We start from the raw sequence: 19,377 nt of genomic DNA, 5'->3' as shown, positions 1-19,377 counted from the left end.
AAGCCAGATGTTCACAAGATGGACATACAGGACAGTGGTGCGAATCGAACCTCAGTCTTACAGCTGCCACTGTAAATAATTGTGCTAACCGCTGTATTACAGTTATATTGTCGCAAGCCTGGTCCCGATCTCCCGGGCTATGTTTGCTAAAGCCTAAAAGTGCTCATTTCTCTTCATTTTCAAGAGTCTGGTGGAGGTTTCTGCCTCAGGTTGTGAATTTCACACTCCCACTACCTCCCTCTCCCCACTACCTGCCTCTCCCACTACCTTCCTCTCCCACTCTCCCTCTCCCACTACCTCCCTCTCCCACTACCTTCCTCTCCCATTACCTCCCTCTCCCACTACCTTCCTCTCCCACTACATCCCTCTCCCACTACCTTCCTCTCCCATTACCTCCCTCTCCCACTACCTTCCTCTCCCACTACCTCCCTCTCCCACTCCATTCGGTCAGATCTCTGGTTATTTTCTGATCCTCAGGGTTCTTCTAGCAGTCAGGAATGACCAACAGTCTTAACTCGAGAGTTTCAGTTTAGAGTACAAGCAAACACACAAATACCAAGCAAACTAAAGCAAAAGCTGAGAAACGGTCCCTGAGAGGTGAATTGATGCTAAGGGATGCAGACAAATGAATACAGAAATAAAACATGGCACTTCTGAAAAGTACATCAATTTTATAAATAAGATAAAGAAAATTTCTTAGATAGGAATGAATTAGTTAATAGGCTATAAAATTAAAACAACGTCATCATATGTGGTATAACTCAGCCAATGAAAAATGTAAAAGCTGATAAATCGTTAGTTTAGCTGCTATATCACTTTCTGCCAGTGAGTGTGAAAGATACACCAGTTTGTTGAAAAGTACAAATCTTATAACCAGAAACGGTGGCTTCCATCAGTAACTTCGGCCAGCTACTGTCAATCTCTGCTCATGAAATGAATCCTTCCTAGTTATTCTATCTGAAGCCTCAGTTATTCCTCCCTTCAGCCTCCTACGATTCTAAGTAACACATCCAGATTGTCCTGAGTTACAATGTTCGAGCCCTGGTAAATCTCCTCTGCACTCTCTCCAGTGCACTCACATCTTTCCTATAGCATCGACTGAATGATATATCTTGCTGCATCAATAATGCCATAAGACATAGGAACAGACATTGATCCACTACACCATTCAATCACAATTGATTTAGTCAGAGTCATAGAGCACTACAGTGCAGAGACAGGCCCTTTGGCCCTTCCCGTCTTTGCCTAATCCCATCCACCCCACCTGGACCATAGCCTCCCATACCTTCTCACTCATGCAGCCATCCAAATTTCTCTGAGGGATTGGAGCAGGGGGCAGGGATTCAGATTTCTGGATCACTGGGACCTCTTTTAGGGCAAGAGTGACCTGTACAAAAAGGACAAGTTGCATTTGTATCCCAATGGGACCAATATCCTGGCGGGGAGGTTTGCAAAGGCTGTTGGAGAGAGTTTAAACTAGAATTGTCGGGGATGTGGGAACTGAACTGAAGAGACGGAGGAAGAGGAGGTTAGCTTACAAATAGAGGAAGCTTGGAGACAGTGCGAGAGGGAGGATAGGCAGGTGGTAGAGAAGGGTCATGCTCAGACTGATGGTTTGAGATGTGTCTATTTTAATGCAAGGAGTATTATGAACAAAGCGGATGAGCTTAGAGCGTGGATCAGTACTTGGAGCTAGTACTTGGCCATTACAGAGACTTGGATGACGCAGGGACAGGAATGGTTACTTCAAATGCTGGGTTTTAGATGTTTCAGAAAGGACAGGGAAGAAGGCAAAAAGAGGTGGGGGTGTGGCACTGTTGATCAGAGATAGTGTCACGGCTGCAGAGAAGGAGGAAGACATGGAAGGATTGTCTACGGACTCTCTGTGGGTGGAAGTTTGGAACCAGAAGGGGTCAATAACTCTACTGGGTGTTTTTCATAGACCACCCAATAGTAACAGGAACATCATGGAGCAGATAGAGAGACAGGTTGTAGAAAGGTGTAATAATAACAGGGTTGTTGTGGTGAGAGATTTTAATTTCCCAAATATCGATTGTCCTTACAGCGAGGGGTTAGATGGGGTGGAGTTTGATAGGTGAGTTCAAAAAGGTTTCTTGACACAATATGTAGATAAGCCTACAAGAGGAAAGGCTGTACTTGATCCGGAGTTGGGAAATGAACCTGGTCAGGTGTCCAATCTCAACGTGAGAGACCATTTTGGAGATAGTGATGACAATTCTATTTCTTTTACCATAGCATTGGAGAGGGATCGGAACAGAAAAGTTAGGAAAGCGTTTAATTGGAGTAAGAGGAAATATGAGGCTATCAGGCAGGAACTTGGAAGCATAAATTGGGAACAGATGTTCTCAGGGAAACGTACAGAAAAAATGTGGTAAACATTCAGGGATATTTGCGTGGAGTTCTGCGTAGGCACGATCCAATGAGACAGGGAAGTTATGGTAGGGTACAGGAACTGTGGTGTACAAAGGCTGTTGTAAATCTAGTCAAGAAGAAAAGAAGAACTTACAAAAGGTTCAAAAAAATTAGGTAATGATAGAGACCTAGACGATTATAAGGCTAGCAGGAAGGAGCTTAAGAAAGAAATTAGGAGAGCCAGAAGGGGCCATGAGAAGGCTTTGGCGGGCAGGATTAAGGAAAACCCCCAAGGCATTCTACAAGTGTATGAAGAGCAAGAGAATGAGGCATGAGAGAATAGGACCAATCAAATTTGACAGTGGAAAACTGTGTATGGAACTGGAGGGGATAGCAGAGGTACTCAATGAGTACCTTTCTTCAATATTCACAGCGTAAAAGGATCTTGGCGAATGTAGGGATGTCTTATATTGGACTGAAAAGTCACCGGGACCGAATGAGATGTTCCCCAGGCTACTGTGGGAGGAGAAGATGGAAATTGCTGAGCCTCTGGGGATGATCTTTGCATCATCAATGGGGATGGAAGAGATTCTGGAGGATTGGAGGGTTGCGGATGGTGTTCCTTAATTCAAGAAAGGGAGTAGAGATAGCCCAGGAAAATTACAGACCCTTGAGTCTTACCTCAGTGGTTGGTGAGTTGATGGAGAAGATCCTGAGAGGCAGGATTTATGAACATTTGGAGAGGCATAATATGATTAGGAATAGTCATTACGGCTTTGTCAAAGACAGGTCGTGCCTTACGAGCTGGATTGAAATTTTTGAGGATGTGACTCAACACATTGATGAAGGTAGAGCAGTAGATATAATATATATGGATTTCAGCAAGGCAGTTGACAAGGTACCCCATGCAAGGCTTATTCAGAAAGTAAGGAGTCAAGGGATCCAAGGGGACATTGTTTTGTGGATCCAGAACTGGCTTGCCCACAGAAGGCAAAGAGTGATTGTAGATGGGTCATATTCTGCATGGAGGTCGGTCACCAGTGGAGTGCCTCAGGGATCTGTTCTGGGACCACTTCTCTTCATGATTTTTATAAATGACCTGGATAAAGAAGTGGAGGGATGGGTTATTAAATTTGCTGATGACACAAAGGTTGTAGTTGTGGATAGTGTGGAGGGCTGCCAGAGGGACATTGATAGAATGCAAAACTGGGCTGAAAAGTGGCAGATGGAGTTCAACCCAGATAAGTGTGAGGTGGTTCTTTTTGGTCGGTCAAATATGATGTCAGAATATGGTATTAATGGTAAGAGTCTTGGCAGTGTGGAGGATCAGAGGGATTTTGGGGTTTGAGTCCATAGGACTCTCAAAGCTGCTGCACAGGTTGACTCTGCAGTTAAGAAGGCGTACAGTGTATTGGTCTTCATCAATTGTAGGATTGAGTTCAGGAGCCAAGAGGTAATGTTGCAGCTATATGGGACCCTGGTCAGACCCCACTTGGAGTATTGTGCTCAGTTCTGGCCACCTCACTACAGGAAGGATGTGGAAACCATAGAAAGGGTGCAGAGGAGATTTACAAGGATGTTGCCTGGATTGGGGAGCATGCCTTATGAGAATAGGTTGAGTGAACTCGGCCTTTTCTCCTTGGAGCGACGAAGGATGAGAGGTGACCTGATAGAGGTGTATAAGATGATGAGAGGCAGTGATTGTGTGGATAGTCAGAGGCTTTTTCCCAGGGCTGAACAGCTAGTACAAGAGGGAAGAGTTTTAAGGTGTTTGGAAGTAGGTTAAGAGGAGATGTCAGGGGTAAGTTTTTCACGCAGAGAGTGGTGAGTGCATGAAATGGCTTCTGGCAACAGTGGTGGAGGCGAATACGATAGGATCTTTTAAGAGATTCCTGGACAGGTACATGGAGCTCAGAAAAATAGAGGGCTATGTGTAAACCTAGGTAATTTCTAAGGTGAGGACATGTTCGGCACAGTTTTGTGGGCCGAAGGGCCTGTATTGTGCTGTAGGTTTTCTTTGTTTCTAAATGTCACAATCAAATCCATATCAAGCACTTCACTGACAGCTCACTCCACACTTGCACCAGCGTCTAAGAGGAGATGTTTCCCCCAGTTCCCCCTAAATATTTCACCTTTCACCCTAACAGTTTGATGTTGTATTCCATTCCAATGTAAACTCCCTGTTCTTCTACTCCGTCTAACATTGTTAAAGACAAGTAAACAGCAGTAATTTTGTTGCAAAGCAAGGTCGTCATCATTTGTTTTGTTAGTTGCTGTACTCAGAACCCACAGCACATCAGCAATGAACAGGATCCATAATCAAACTTTGTTCCTTGGTTTCTCAGCCACAGATTCAGAAGTGTGGAATGCCAGCACTTTAACATGTGTGAGCGCCCCACGGGGTATGAGTGCACGGATTCCATGCAAGTACACGTACCCATTGCGTCTGGCCGATAAAACACGGACTGCAATTTGGATTAATGGTCAACAGCGAAAACTACAGCCTGTAGCGTTCCACTCTAAGGACAAAGGCCAAGTGTCGTCGAGCTTCCAGCATCGGACGGGTCTGGCTGGAGATCTCAAAGACAATGACTGCTCCCTGATTATAAACAACGTCACGGAGGCAGATGAAGGTTATTACTACTTCAGAATTGAATTTGGCAGCCAGAATGATTATTCCTTCTTTCCCGCAACAAAGCTCCTTGTTTCTGGTAAGTGTTCTCTTTAATTCCCCAGCTATTGACTTTGTGCCAGACGTGCGGGACGCCACCTGTTACTATTAACACAAGCCACAGCAACGTGAAACCCGGTCCATTCCCATCATAACATATGATCCTATTTTCATCCAGTGACAATGGACCATACCAGCTTCTGTGTGTCTCGCTGAGCACATTGAAACAAGCTAAATAGGACTCATATTTGTGAAGACATTTTATAAGACATTTCAGGATGTGTGTCACAGGAAATGATCATTGATGTTGAAACACAGTAAATTTCCAAGCGTTTTAGAACAATCCCCTGTTTGCCGGGGTGGGCCCAGCTCCCACCCTATCTTCACACTGTGGAACATCGAACTGTACAGCGTTGTGCTGACCTTTGACTACTCGAAGATCAATCTAATCTTTCATAGTTTTCCAATTCTCTGCCATTATGTACCCGTCAGAGAGTCTGTTAAAGAAATGTCCCTCTACCCTCTACCTCTACCATCCGCTCCCACAGCGATCCCTCCTCATCCCCTCCCACAGTGTTCCCTCTTTCACCCCCTCCCCCAGCATTCCCCCCTCACTGCCCTCCCTGTGACAGAATTGGGTCAGACGTAGGGACAAAATCTAAGGGCTGATGGAGTCTAAGTCTCTACAACACAGAAACAAGCCCTGCCACCCAGCTATACTGTGCTGAGATGTTACTGTGCTTTTTCTGATTGACCTGCCAAACCCTTCCCAACATCTGCTTATCCAAACTTCTCTTAAATGCTGCATTTGAACCCAACTCCAACTGTTGGAGCAGTCTGTGAAGAATTTCCTTTAAATATTTCACTTTTCACACTTGACCTATAGCCTCCAGTCTTGTCTCACCCATCTCAGTGGAAATACCCACTTGATTTTCCCTATCTCGACCCCTCATGATTGTGTGTGAGTCCATCAGATCGTCCCTCATTCCCCTGCACTGCAGGGAATAATGTCCTAACCGATTCAACCTTTCCCTCTAACCAAGGTCCTCAAGTCCTGGCAACATTCAGGGAAATTTTCTCTGCACTCTTTCAATCTCATGGATATCTTTTCCGTAGGCAGGTGACCAGGACAGCCTGCAATACTCCAAACATGGCCTCAGTTAGGCCTGGGTTCAGGAGTAAGGATATTATGTTGCAGTTGTACATCTTGGTGGAGGTTGTGTGCAGGTTTGGTCACCCTGTTATAGGAAAGACATTGTCAAAGTGGAGAGTGTGCAAAGGAGATTTAGCCAGACGAGAGGGCTATGATATCGGGAGAACTTCACCTCATTGAATCTTTATTCCTTGGAGCACAGGAGGATGAGAGGTCATCTCATGGAAGTTTATACAATCAGTTGTAGTTTTTTGCCCAGGGTTGGGAGGGCACAGATATGAAAGAGACCTGAGAGGGAAGCACTTTACACAGACCTGGCAGGAGCACCCAGAAGAGGTGCTGGAGGCAAGTACAATTGCAACATTTTGATAGGTACCTGGAGGGGAGGGGTTTGCTGGATAACGGGCCCAACAAAGGCAATTGGGACTAGCAGTAAGGATGCTGTGGACAGAAAAGATCTGCTGGGACAAAAGGCCTGATTGTGTGCTATGTTATTCTATAATTTCATGTTTCTCTCTGTTAGATCACACAGAAACACCCTCGATATTCCCCTTTGAATTGGATGCAGGAAAGCCTGTGAACATAAGCTGCACCTTCAACTTAAAGTGTAATGCATCGACACCCAGCTTCACCTGGGTCTCCTCTACCAATGCCTCATCGTCAGCCCCCACCAGAGTCATTCGGCAGAGAGGCACCCGGACATTTACTTCTGTTCTGACCCTGACACCAACGCTGAAGGACCACGGGCAGAAACTCAGCTGCAGAGTCACATACCCGTCTGCTTCATCAGAGCGGAGCGTCACAATGATTGTGCAGTGTAAGTATGGAGAGCATTTACTGTGCAGGTGCAGCTGATCAATCAGGGCCGAGAGCAGAGACCAAGCCAGCAAAACATCAGAGTAGCGTCAAAGCCTCAAAACAGCAATGCTATCAGTGCTGCCTCTCCCATACTGCACCCCCTCAGCACTGCCCCTTTTTATAACCAAACTATAAGGGTTTATTTACACAACAAATACACAAAGTACAAACATTCAGAATTTACAAGTCAGAGAATAATTCAAATTAAAATATGATTACTACTGTCTATAAAGCTTTCAATTCCCTGGGTGGCCCACGGCTCACAGAAATCCCCCTCTGTACCCGTTGTGACCACGACCACCCTCTCCAAGGACAGTCACCCTCAGAAGAGGGGCAGGTAGTCGGCTCTGGCAGAGCCCTCCACTTTCCACCGCCTAGGGTGACGGATGGCCGTCCTGGCCAGCCCACCAGGAGGTGCCTCCTCCGCCCGGCCACCTGGACCGGGTGTCAGCGTAAAGACCCAATGCCTCCTATTCCACCAGCTGCTTCTGCGTCACCAGCACGTGCCATCGGAGACGGTGGTCACGGTACGGGTATCCCTGCTGGCGTCACCAGCACGTGCCATCCGAGACGGTGGTCACGGTACGGGTATCCCTGCTGGCGTCACCAGCACGTGCCATCCGAGACGGTGGTCATGGTACGGGTATCCCTGCTGGCGTCACCAGCACGTGCCATCCGAGACGGTGGTCACGGTACGGGTATCCCTGCTGGCGTCACCAGCACGTGCCATCCGAGACGGTGGTCACGGTACGGGTATCCCTGCTGGCGTCACCAGCACGTGCCATCCGAGACGGTGGTCACGGTACGGGTATCCCTGCTGGCGTCACCAGCACGTGCCATCCGAGACGGTGGTCACGGTACGGGTATCCCTGCTGGCGTCACCAGCACGTGCCATCGGAGACGGTGGTCACGGTACGGGTATCCCTGCTGGCGTCACCAGCACGTGCCATCGGAGACGGTGGTCACGGTACGGGTATCCCTGCTGGCGTCACCAGCACGTGCCATCCGAGACGGTGGTCACGGTACGGGTATCCCTGCTGGCGTCACCAGCACGTGCCATCGGAGACGGTGGTCACGGTACGGGTATCCCTGCTGGCGTCACCAGCACGTGCCATCGGAGACGGTGGTCACGGTACGGGTATCCCTGCTGGCGTCACCAGCACGTGCCATCGGAGACGGTGGTCACGGTACGGGTATCCCTGCTGGCGTCACCAGCACGTGCCATCCGAGACGGTGGTCACGGTACAGGTATCCCCACAGTTCTGAGCTGGAGAGCCGCCAGCTGGGTGCGCACACACACAGGGGACTGGCCACCCTCCACGATCTGGAGACCCAGGACCGCTGCAGAGACCCAATGCCTCCTATTCCACCAGCTGCTTCTGCGTCCTGGACGTGAACGCTCTGGGTGGGGTCAATGCAGCCCTCCCCCACTAGGAGATCACACGAAGGAGGCCGACCAGCATCCCAGCCAAGCAGAGATCTTCATCTCCAGATCCTGCCAGGGGCCTCCCTCAAGTTCAGGTAGACTCCCAAACAGAGGAGGTGCACGGTGCTCCGTACTGTTAGCCTCAACCCCTCTGGTAGGGGGCGGCGCACTCCTCCGAGTTGACCCTGGCAGAGGACATGGCAAGAAGATCTGCTGGCAGTCTCACATCCTCTGCAAGTCAACCGGGTTGTTGACTATAAGGAGGATGTCATCAGCGTAAGCCAATGGGACACCCTCCATGTCCAGTTTGTGCAGAACCAAGCCCGTTAAGCTCCTTCAGAGAAAGCACAGGAATGCCTCCATTCGAACCAAGTACAACAGTCCCAGACACAACCCCTCCCAAAGCACAATGGCTTCATCAAGGACCCTTATGTTGTCCTACAATAGCAACTGCGCTCACTTCTGCCCCAACACTCTCAGATTTTTGGCATACTGCTAGTGTCTTCCGTAGTGAAGACTGAAACAAGATGTTTACTTACCACGTTCATCTGCCATGTCTCTGTCCCTCATAACTACCTCTCCAGCATCATTTTCCAATGGTCCCACCTCTCTTTTGACCTTGATATATCTGAAAAATCTTTTGGCATCCTCTTTTGCATTATTACCTCGCTTCATATTTCATCTTTTCTCTCATTCTGGCTTCTGTTGCCTTCTGTTGTTTTTTAAAAGCTTCCTAATCCCGTATTCCCACTACTTTTTTCTCTGTAATATGCCCTGACTTTTGCTTTTATGCTACTTAACTCTGATTTCAGATGAAACTAACCTTGGTCTAACCTGTTGAATGGACCTGTCTGTCGCTTCTCTGCAACAAATACCCAGGTGTGTATTTGCATCCCCCGTTAAATACATAATGATCAAGCTAATTACTATCAACTGCTGTCTCTTCACTCTTCTGCGGGCAACTCCATGCAACCAGCCCAATTTCTCCTGGATTGTGGATCTTCATTGAAGGTTTGGCGACACGAGAGACTGCAGATGCTGGGCAATCTAAAGCAAGAAATAATAACCATATAACCATATAATGATTACAACACGGAAACAGGCCATCTCAGCCCTTCTAGTCCATGCCGAACGCGTACTCTCACCTAGTCCCACTGGCCTGCACTCAGCCCATAACCCTCCATTCCTTTCCTGTCCATATACCTATCCAATTTTACTTTAAATGACAATACCAAACCTGCCTCTACCACTTCTACTGGAAGCTTGTTCCACACAGCTACCACTCTCTGAGTAAAGAAATTCCCCCTCGTGTTACCCTTCAACTTTTGCCCCCTAACTCTCAACTCATGTCTTCTTGTTTGATTCTCCCCTACTCTCAATGGAAAAAGCCTATTCACGTCATCTTGATCTATCCCCCACATAATTTTAAATACCTCTATCAAGTTCCCCCTCAACCTTCTACGCTCCAAAGAATAAAGGCCTAACTTGTTCAACCTTTCCCTGTAACTTAGGTGCTGAAACCCAGGTAACATTCTAGTAAATCTTCTCTGTACTCTCTCTATTTTGTTGAAATCTTTCCTATAATTCGGTGACCAGAACTGTACACAATACAACAAATTCGGCCTTACCAATGCCTTGTACAATTTTAACATTACATCCCAACCCCTATACTCAATGCTCTGATTTATAAAGGCCAACGTACCAAAAGCTTTCTTCACCACCCTATCCACATGAGATCCCACCTTCAGGGAACTATGCACCATCATTCCTAGATCACTCTGTTCTACTGCATTTTCAATGCCCTACCATTTACCATGTATGGCCTATTTGGACTATTCGTACCAAAATGTATCACCTCACACTTACCAGCATTAAACTCCATCTGCCATCTTTCAGCCCACTCTTCTAACTGGCCTAAATCTCTCTGCAAGCTTTGAAAACCTACTTCATTATCCACAATACCACCTATCTTAGTATCATCTGCATACTTACTAATCCAATTACCCCATCATCCAGATGGTTAATGTATATGACAAACAACATTGGACCCAGTACAGATCCCTGAGGCACACCACTAGTCACCGGCCTCCAACCTGACAAACAGTTATCCACCACTACTCTCTGGCATCTCCCATCCAGCCACTGTTGAATCCATTTTACTACTTCAATATTAACACCTAAAAATTGAACCTTCCTAACTAACATTCCGTGTGAAACCTTGTCAAAGGCCTTACTGAAGTCCATATAGACAACATCCACTGCTTTACCCTCGTCAACTTTCCTCGTAACCTCTTCAAAAAATTCAATAAGATTTGTCAAACATGACCTTCCATGCACAAATCCATGCTGACTGTTCCTAATCAGACCCTGTCTATCCAGATAATTATATATACCATCTCTAAGAATACTTTCCCTTAATTTACCCACCACTGATGTCAAACTGACAGGCCTATAATTGCTAGGTTTACTCTTAGAACCCTTTTTAAATAATGGAACCACATGAGCAATACGCCAATCCTCCGGCACCATCCCCGTTTCTAATGACATTTGAAATATTTCTGTCAGAGCCCCTGCTATTTCTGCACTAACCTCCCTCAAGGTCCTAGGGAATATCCTGGCAGGACCTGAAGATTTATCCACTTTTATATTCCTTAAAAGCACCAGTACTTCCTCCTCTTTAATCATCATAGTTTCCATAACTTCCCCACTTGTTTCCCTTACCTTACAGAATTCAATATCCTTCTCCTCAGTGAATACCGAAGGAAAATCTGTGGGAGGAGCTCCGCAGGTCTGACCCGAAAGGTCAGCTATCCCTTTGCACTTGAGCCACCAAGTTCCTCCAGTAGTGTATTGGTTTGCTTTACTGAAGGGTTGTGAAGATTGGTGAACAAGAGAAAATCTGAAGATGCTGGAAATCCAAGCAATACCACAAAAATGCTGGAGGAACTCAGCAGGCCAGGAAAAGAGTGAACAGTTAACATTTTGGGCCAGGACCTTTCATCAGGACTGGTGAAATAAAGATGAGGAGTAGAGTTAAAAGGTGGGGGGAGGGGAGGGAGAAACACAAGGTGACAGGTGAAACTGGGAGGGGGAGGGGAGAAGTAAAGAGCTGGGAAGATGGTTGGTTTAAGAGATACAGGACTGGAGAAGAGGGAATCTCATAGGAGAGGACAGAAGGCCATAGAAGGAAGAAAAGGGTGAAGAGCACCAGAGGGAGGTGATGGAAGGGCAAGGAGATGAGGTAAAAGAGGGAAAAGTGGATGGGGACAGGTGAAGGGAGGGGGGCCATTACCTGAAGTTGGAGAAATCAATGTTCATGCCATCAGCTTGGAAGCTACCCAGACTCCGACCTGAGTCTGGCCTCATTGTGACAGTAGAGGAGGCCGTGGATAGACATATTAGAAGCGGAATGGGAAGTGGAATTAAAATGGGTGGCCACTGAGACAGCCCACTTTATCTGCTGGATGGAACGTAGGTGCTTAGCAAAGTGATCTACACCAGGTCTCCCCGATATACAGGAGGTCACACCAGGAGCACCAGACTTGGTATATGACTGGGTCATATCTGAATATAATATGAATTATCAGCTCACCTGGAAGGACTGTCTGGGGCCCTGGAATGTTGTGAGGGTGGGGTGTAGGGGCAAGTGTAGCACTTGTTCTGCTTGCAAGGGTAAGTGCCAGGAGGGATGAATGGATAAAGAAGTCGCAGAGGGAGTGATCCCTGCGGAAGGCGGGAATTCAGGGGGAAGAAAGGTGCTTGGTGGTGGGAGATGGCAAATGTTATAGAGAATTATGTGCTGGGCGCGGAGGCTGGTGGGGTGGTAGGCGAGGATGAGGAATCCTGTCCCTGGTGGGGTGGTAGGCGAGGATGAGGAATCCTATCCCTGGTGGGGTGGTAGGCGAGGATGAGGAATCCTATCCCTGGTGGGGTGGTAGGCGAGGATGAGGAATCCTGTCCCTGGTGGGGTGGTAGGCGAGGATGAGGAATCCTATCCCTGGTGGGGTGGTAGGCGAGGATGAGGAATCCTGTCCCTGGTGGGGTGGTAGGCGAGGATGAGGAATCCTATCCCTGGTGGGGTGGTAGGCGAGGATGAGGAATCCTATCCCTGGTGGGGTGGTAGGCGAGGATGAGGAATCCTGTCCCTGGTGGGGTAGTAGGCGAGGATGAGGAACCCTGTCCCTGGTGGGGTGGTAGGTGAGGACAAGGGGAACCCTGTCCCTGGTGGGGTGGAAGGTGAGGACAAGAGGAACCCTATCCCTGGTGGGGTGGTAGGCGAGGATGAGGAATCCTGTCCCTGGTGGGGTAGTAGGCGAGGATGAGGAACCCTGTCCCTGGTGGGGTGGTAGGTGAGGACAAGGGGAACCCTGTCCCTGGTGGGGTGGAAGGTGAGGACAAGAGGAACCCTGTCCCTGGTGGGGTGGTAGGCGAGGATAAGGAATCCTATCCCTGGTGGGGTGGTAGGTGAGGACAAGAGGAACCCTGTCCCTGGTGGGGTGGTAGGCGAGGATGAGGAATCCTATCCCTGGTGGGGTGGTAGGTGAGGACAAGAGGAACCCTGTCCCTGGTGGGGTGGTAGGTGAGGACAAGAGGAACCCTGTCCCTGGTGGGGTGGTAGGTGAGGACAAGGGGAACCCTGTCCCTGGTGGGGTAGTAGGCGAGGATGAGGAACCCTATCCCTGGTGGGGTGGTAGGTGAGGACAAGGGGAACCCTGTCCCTGGTGGGGTGGTAGGTGAGGACAAGAGGAACCCTGTCCCTGGTGGGGTGGTAGGTGAGGACAAGAGGAACCCTGTCCCTGGTGGGGTGGTAGGTGAGGACAAGGGGAACCCTGTCCCTGGTGGGGTGGTAGGTGAGGACAAGAGGAACCCTGTCCCTGGTGGGGTGGTAGGTGAGGACAAGGGGAACCCTGTCCCTGGTGGGGTGGTAGGTGAGGACAAGGGGAACCCTGTCCCTGGTGGGGTGGTACGTGAGGACAAGGGGAACCCTGTCCCTGGTGGGGTGGTAGGTGAGGACAAGTGGAATCCTGTCCCTGGTGGGGTGGTAGGTGAGGACAAGGGGAATCCAGTCCCTGGTGGGGTGGTAGACGAGGATGAGGAATACTATCCCTGGTGGGGTGGTAGGCGAGGATGAGGAATCCTATCCCTGGTGGGGTGGTAGGTGAGGACAAGAGGAACCCTGTCCCTGGTGGGGTGGTAGGTGAGGACAAGAGGAACCCTGTCCCTGGTGGGGTGGTAGGTGAGGACAAGAGGAACCCTGTCCCTGGTGGGGTGGTAGGTGAGGACAAGGGGAACCCTGTCCCTGGTGGGGTGGTAGGTGAGGACAAGGGGAATCCTATCCCTGGTGGGGTGGTAGGTGAGGATGAGGAATCCTATCCCTGGTGGGTTGATAGGCGAGGATGAGGAATCCTATCCCTGGTGGGGTGGTAGGCGAGGATGAGGAATCCTATCCCTGGTGGGGTGGTAGGTGAGGACAAGGGGAACCCTATCCCTGGTAGGGTGGTAGGCGAGGACAAGAGGAACCCTATCCCTGGTGGGGTGGTAGGTGAGGACAAGAGGAATCCTATCCCTGGTGGGGGGGTAGGTGAGGACAAGAGGAATCCTGTCCCTGGTGGGGTGGTAGGTGAGGACAAGAGGAACCCTGTCCCTGGTGGGGTGGTAGGTGAGGACAAGGGGAACCCTATCCCTGGTGGGGTGGTAGACGAGGATGAGGAATCCTATCCCTGGTGGGGTGGTAGGCGAGGATGAGGAATCCTATCCCTGGTGGGGTGGTAGGTGAGGACAAGGGGAACCCTATCCCTGGTAGGGTGGTAGGCGAGGACAAGAGGAACCCTATCCCTGGTGGGGTGGTAGGTGAGGACAAGAGGAACCCTGTCCCTGGTGGGGTGGTAGGTGAGGACAAGAGGAACCCTGTCCCTGGTGGGGTGGTAGGTGAGGACAAGAGGAACCCTATCCCTGGTGGGGTGGTAGGTGAGGACAAGAGGAACCCTGTCCCTGGTGGGGTGGTAGGTGAGGATGAGGAATCCTATCCCTGGTGGGGTGGTAGGAGAGGATGAGGAATCCTATCCCTGGTGGGGTGGTAGGTGAGGACAAGGGGAACCCTATCCCTGGTAGGGTGGTAGGCGAGGACAAGAGGAACCCTATCCCTGGTGGAGTGGTAGGTGAGGACAAGAGGAACCCTGTCCCTGGTGGGGTGGTAGGTGAGGACAAGAGGAACCCTATCCCTGGTGGGGTGGTAGGTGAGGACAAGAGGAACCCTGTCCCTGGTGGGGTGGTAGGTGAGGATGAGGAATCCTATCCCTGGTGGGTTGGTAGGCGAGGATGAGGAATCCTATCCCTGGTGGGGTGGTAGGCGAGGATGAGGAATCCTATCCCTGGTGGGGTGGTAGGTGAGGACCCCTGTCCCTGGTGGGGTGGTAGGTGAGGACAAGGGGAACCCTGTCCCTGGTGGGGTGGTAGGTGAGGACAAGGGGAACCTATCCCTGGTGGGGTGGTAGACGAGAATGAGGAACCCTGTCTCTGGTGGGGTGGTAGGCGAGGATGAGGAATCCTATCCCTGGTGGGGTGGTAGGTGAGGACAAGGGGAACCCTGTCCCTGGTGGGGTGGTAGGTGAGGACAAGAGGAACCCTGTCCCTGGTGGGGTAGTAGGTGAGGACAAGAGGAACCCTGTCCCTGGTGGGGTGGTAGGTGAGGACAAGGGGAACCCTGTCCCTGGTGGGGTGGTAGGTGAGGACAAGAGGAACCCTGTCCCTGGTGGGGTGGTAGGTGAGGACAAGGGGAACCCTGTCCCTGGTGGGGTGGTAGGTGAGGACAAGAGGAACCCTGTCCCTGGTGGGGTGGTAGGTGAGGACAAGAGGAACCCTGTCCATGGTGGGGTGGTAGGTGAGGACAAGGGGAACCCTGTCCCTGGTGGGGTGGTAGGTGAGGATAAGGGGAACCTATCCCTGGTGGAGTGGTAGGTGAGGACAAGAGGAACCTATCCCTGGTTGGGTGGTAGGTGAGGACAAGGGGAACCTATCCCTGGTGGGGTGGTAGGTGAGGACAAGGGGAATCCTGTCCCTGGTGGGGTGGTAGACGAGGATGAGGAATCCTATCCCTGGTGGGGTGGTAGGCGAGGATGAGGAATCCTATCCCTGGTGGGGTGGTAGGTGAGGACAAGAGGAACCCTGTCCCTGGTGGGGTGGTAGGTGAGGACAAGGGGAACCCTGTCCCTGGTGGGGTGGTAGGTGAGGACAAGGGGAACCTATCCCTGGTGGGGTGGTAGACGAGGATGAGGAACCCTGTCCCTGGTGGGGTGGTAGGCGAGGATGAGGAATCCTATCCCTGGTGGGGTGGTAGGTGAGGACAAGGGGAACCCTGTCCCGGGTGGGGTGGTAGGTGAGGACAAGACGAACCCTGTCCCTGGTGGGGTGGTAGGTGAGGACAAGAGGAACCCTGTCCCTGGTGGGGTGGTAGGTGAGGACAAGGGGAACCCTGTCCCTGGTGGGGTGGTAGGTGAGGACAAGGGGAACCCTGTCCCTGGTGGGGTGGTAGGTGAGGACAAGAGGAACCCTGTCCCTGGTGGGGTGGTAGGTGAGGACAAGAGGAACCCAGTCCCTGCTGGGGTGGTAGGTGAGGACAAGAGGAACCCTGTCCATGGTGGGGTGGTAAGTGAGGACAAGGGGAACCCTGTCCCTGGTGGGGTGGTAGGTGAGGATAAGGGGAACCTATCCCTGGTGGAGTGGTAGGTGAGGACAAGAGGAACCTATCCATGGTGGGGTGGTAGGTGAGGACAAGGGGAACCTATCCCTGGTGGGGTGGTAGGCGAGGATGAGGAATCCTATCCCTGGTGGGGTTGTAGGTGAGGACAAGAGGAAACCTGTCCCTGGTGGGGTGGTAGGTGAGGACAAGAGGAACCTATCCCTGGTGGGGTGGTAGGTGAGGACAAGGGGAACCCTGTCCCTGGTTGAGTGGTAGGTGAGGACAAGAGGAACCTATCCCTGGTGGGGTGGTAGGTGAGGACAAGGGGAACCCTGTCCCTGGTGGGGTGGTAGGCGAGGATGAGGAATCCTATCCCTGGTGGGGTTGTAGGTGAGGACAAGAGGAACCCTGTCCCTGGTGGGGTGGTAGGTGAGGACAAGGGGAATCCTGTCCCTGGTGGGGTGGTAGACGAGGATGAGGAATCCTATCCCTGGTGGGGTGGTAGGTGAGGACAAGAGGAACCCTGTCCATGGTGGGGTGGTAGGTGAGGACAAGGGGAACCCTGTCCCTGGTGGGGTGGTAGGTGAGGACAAGGGGAACCCTGTCCCTGGTGGGGTGGTAGGCGAGGACAAGAGGAACACTATCCCTGGTGGGGTGGTAGGTGAGGACAAGGGGAACCCTGTCCCTGGTGGGGTGGTAGGCGAGGATGAGGAATCCTGTCCCTGGTGGGGTGGTAGGTGAGGACAAGAGGAACCCTGTCCCTGGTGGGGTGGTAGGTGAGGACAAGGGGAACCCTGTCCCTGGTGGGGTGGTAGGTGAGGACAAGGCGAATCCTGTCCCTGGTGGGGTGGTAGACGAGGATGAGGAATCCTATCCATGGTGGGGTGGTAGGCGAGGATGAGGAATCCTATCCCTGGTGGGGTGGTAGGTGAGGACAAGGGGAACCCTGTCCCTGGTGGGGTGGTAGGTGAGGACAAGGGGAACCCTGTCTCTGGTGGGGTGGTAGGTGAGGACAAGGGGAACCTATCCCTGGTGGGGTGGTAGACGAGGATGAGGAATCCTATCCCTGGTGGGGTGGTAGGCGAGGATGAGGAATCCTATCCCTGGTGGGGTGGTAGGTGAGGACAAGGGGAACCCTGTCTCTGGTGGGGTGGTAGGTGAGGACAAGAGGAACCCTGTCCCTGGTGGGGTGGTAGGTGAGGACAAGAGGAACCCTGTCCATGGTGGGGTGGTAGGTGAGGACAAGGGGAACCCTGTCCCTGGTGGGATGGTAGGTGAGGACAAGGGGAACCCTGTCCCTGGTGGGGTGGTAGGTGAGGACAAGGGGAACCCTGTCCCTGGTGGGGTGGTAGGTGAGGACAAGAGGATCCCTGTCCCTGGTGGGGTGGTAGGTGAGGACAAGTGGAACCCTGTCCATGGTGGGGTGGTAGGTGAGGACAAGGGGAACCCTGTCCCTGGTGGGGTGGTAGGTGAGGACAAGGGGAACCCTGTCCCTGGTGGGGTGGAAGGTGAGGACAAGAGGAACCCTGTCCCTGGTGGGGTGGTAGGCGAGGATAAGGAATCCTATCCCTGGTGGGGTGGTAGGTGAGGACAAGAGGAACCCTGTCCCTGGTGGGGTGGTAGGCGAGGATGAGGAATCCTATCCCTGGTGGGGTGGTAGGTGAGGACAAGAGGAACCCTGTCCCTGGTGGGGTGGTAGGTGAGGACAAGAGGAACCCTGTCCCTGGTGGGGTGGTAGGTGAGGACAAGGGGAACCCTGTCCCTGGTGGGGTGGTAGGTGAGGACAAGAGGAACCCTGTCCCTGGTGGGGTGGTAGGTGAGGTCAAGAGGAACCCTGTCCCTGGTGGGGTGGTAGGTGAGGACAAGGGGAACCCTGTCCCTGGTGGGGTGGTAGGTGAGGACAAGAGGAACCCTGTCCCTGGTGGGGTGGTAGGTGAGGACAAGGGGAACCCTGTCCCTGGTGGGGTGGTAGGTGAGGACAAGGGGAACCCTGTCCCTGGTGGGGTGGTACGTGAGGACAAGGGGAACCCTGTCCCTGGTGGGGTGGTAGGTGAGGACAAGTGGAATCCTGTCCCTGGTGGGGTGGTAGGTGAGGACAAGGGGAATCCAGTCCCTGGTGGGGTGGTAGACGAGGATGAGGAATACTATCCCTGGTGGGGTGGTAGGCGAGGATGAGGAATCCTATCCCTGGTGGGGTGGTAGGTGAGGACAAGAGGAACCCTGTCCCTGGTGGGGTGGTAGGTGAGGACAAGAGGAACCCTGTCCCTGGTGGGGTGGTAGGTGAGGACAAGAGGAACCCTGTCCCTGGTGGGGTGGTAGGTGAGGACAAGGGGAACCCTGTCCCTGGTGGGGTGGTAGGTGAGGACAAGGGGAATCCTATCCCTGGTGGGGTGGTAGGTGAGGATGAGGAATCCTATCCCTGGTGGGTTGGTAGGCGAGGATGAGGAATCCTATCCCTGGTGGGGTGGTAGGCGAGGATGAGGAATCCTATCCCTGGTGGGGTGGTAGGTGAGGACAAGGGGAACCCTATCCCTGGTAGGGTGGTAGGCGAGGACAAGAGGAACCCTATCCCTGGTGGTGTGGTAGGTGAGGACAAGAGGAATCCTATCCCTGGTGGGGGGGTAGGTGAGGACAAGAGGAATCCTGTCCCTGGTGGGGTGGTAGGTGAGGACAAGAGGAACCCTGTCCCTGGTGGGGTGGTAGGTGAGGACAAGGGGAACCCTATCCCTGGTGGGGTGGTAGACGAGGATGAGGAATCCTATCCCTGGTGGGGTGGTAGGCGAGGATGAGGAATCCTATCCCTGGTGGGGTGGTAGGTGAGGACAAGGGGAACCCTATCCCTGGTAGGGTGGTAGGCGAGGACAAGAGGAACCCTATCCCTGGTGGGGTGGTAGGTGAGGACAAGAGGAACCCTGTCCCTGGTGGGGTGGTAGGTGAGGACAAGAGGAACCCTGTCCCTGGTGGGGTGGTAGGTGAGGACAAGAGGAACCCTATCCCTGGTGGCGTGGTAGGTGAGGACAAGAGGAACCCTGTCCCTGGTGGGGTGGTAGGTGAGGATGAGGAATCCTATCCCTGGTGGGGTGGTAGGAGAGGATGAGGAATCCTATCCCTGGTGGGGTGGTAGGTGAGGACAAGGGGAACCCTATCCCTGGTAGGGTGGTAGGCGAGGACAAGAGGAACCCTATCCCTGGTGGAGTGGTAGGTGAGGACAAGAGGAA

At 52.1% G+C, this 19,377-nt stretch overlaps 1 protein-coding gene across 1 annotated transcript in view; it reads left to right on the top strand.

Moving 5' to 3' along the window:
• Positions 1–19,377, top strand: part of LOC140734613 (myeloid cell surface antigen CD33-like) — an 83,955-nt gene that overhangs the window by 15,445 nt on the left and 49,133 nt on the right. The window contains exons 2-3 of the mRNA XM_073058872.1: positions 4,719–5,084; positions 6,721–7,014. Coding sequence (XP_072914973.1) covers positions 4,719–5,084; positions 6,721–7,014 — 660 coding nt within the window. The remainder of the gene's footprint in view (positions 1–4,718; positions 5,085–6,720; positions 7,015–19,377) is intronic.

Source organism: Hemitrygon akajei, chromosome 1 (genome assembly GCF_048418815.1).
Source record: "Hemitrygon akajei chromosome 1, sHemAka1.3, whole genome shotgun sequence".
NCBI lineage: Eukaryota > Metazoa > Chordata > Chondrichthyes > Myliobatiformes > Dasyatidae > Hemitrygon > Hemitrygon akajei.
The sequence above is the reverse complement of the archived record's forward strand: the minus strand, read 5'-3'. Positions and strand labels throughout refer to the sequence as shown.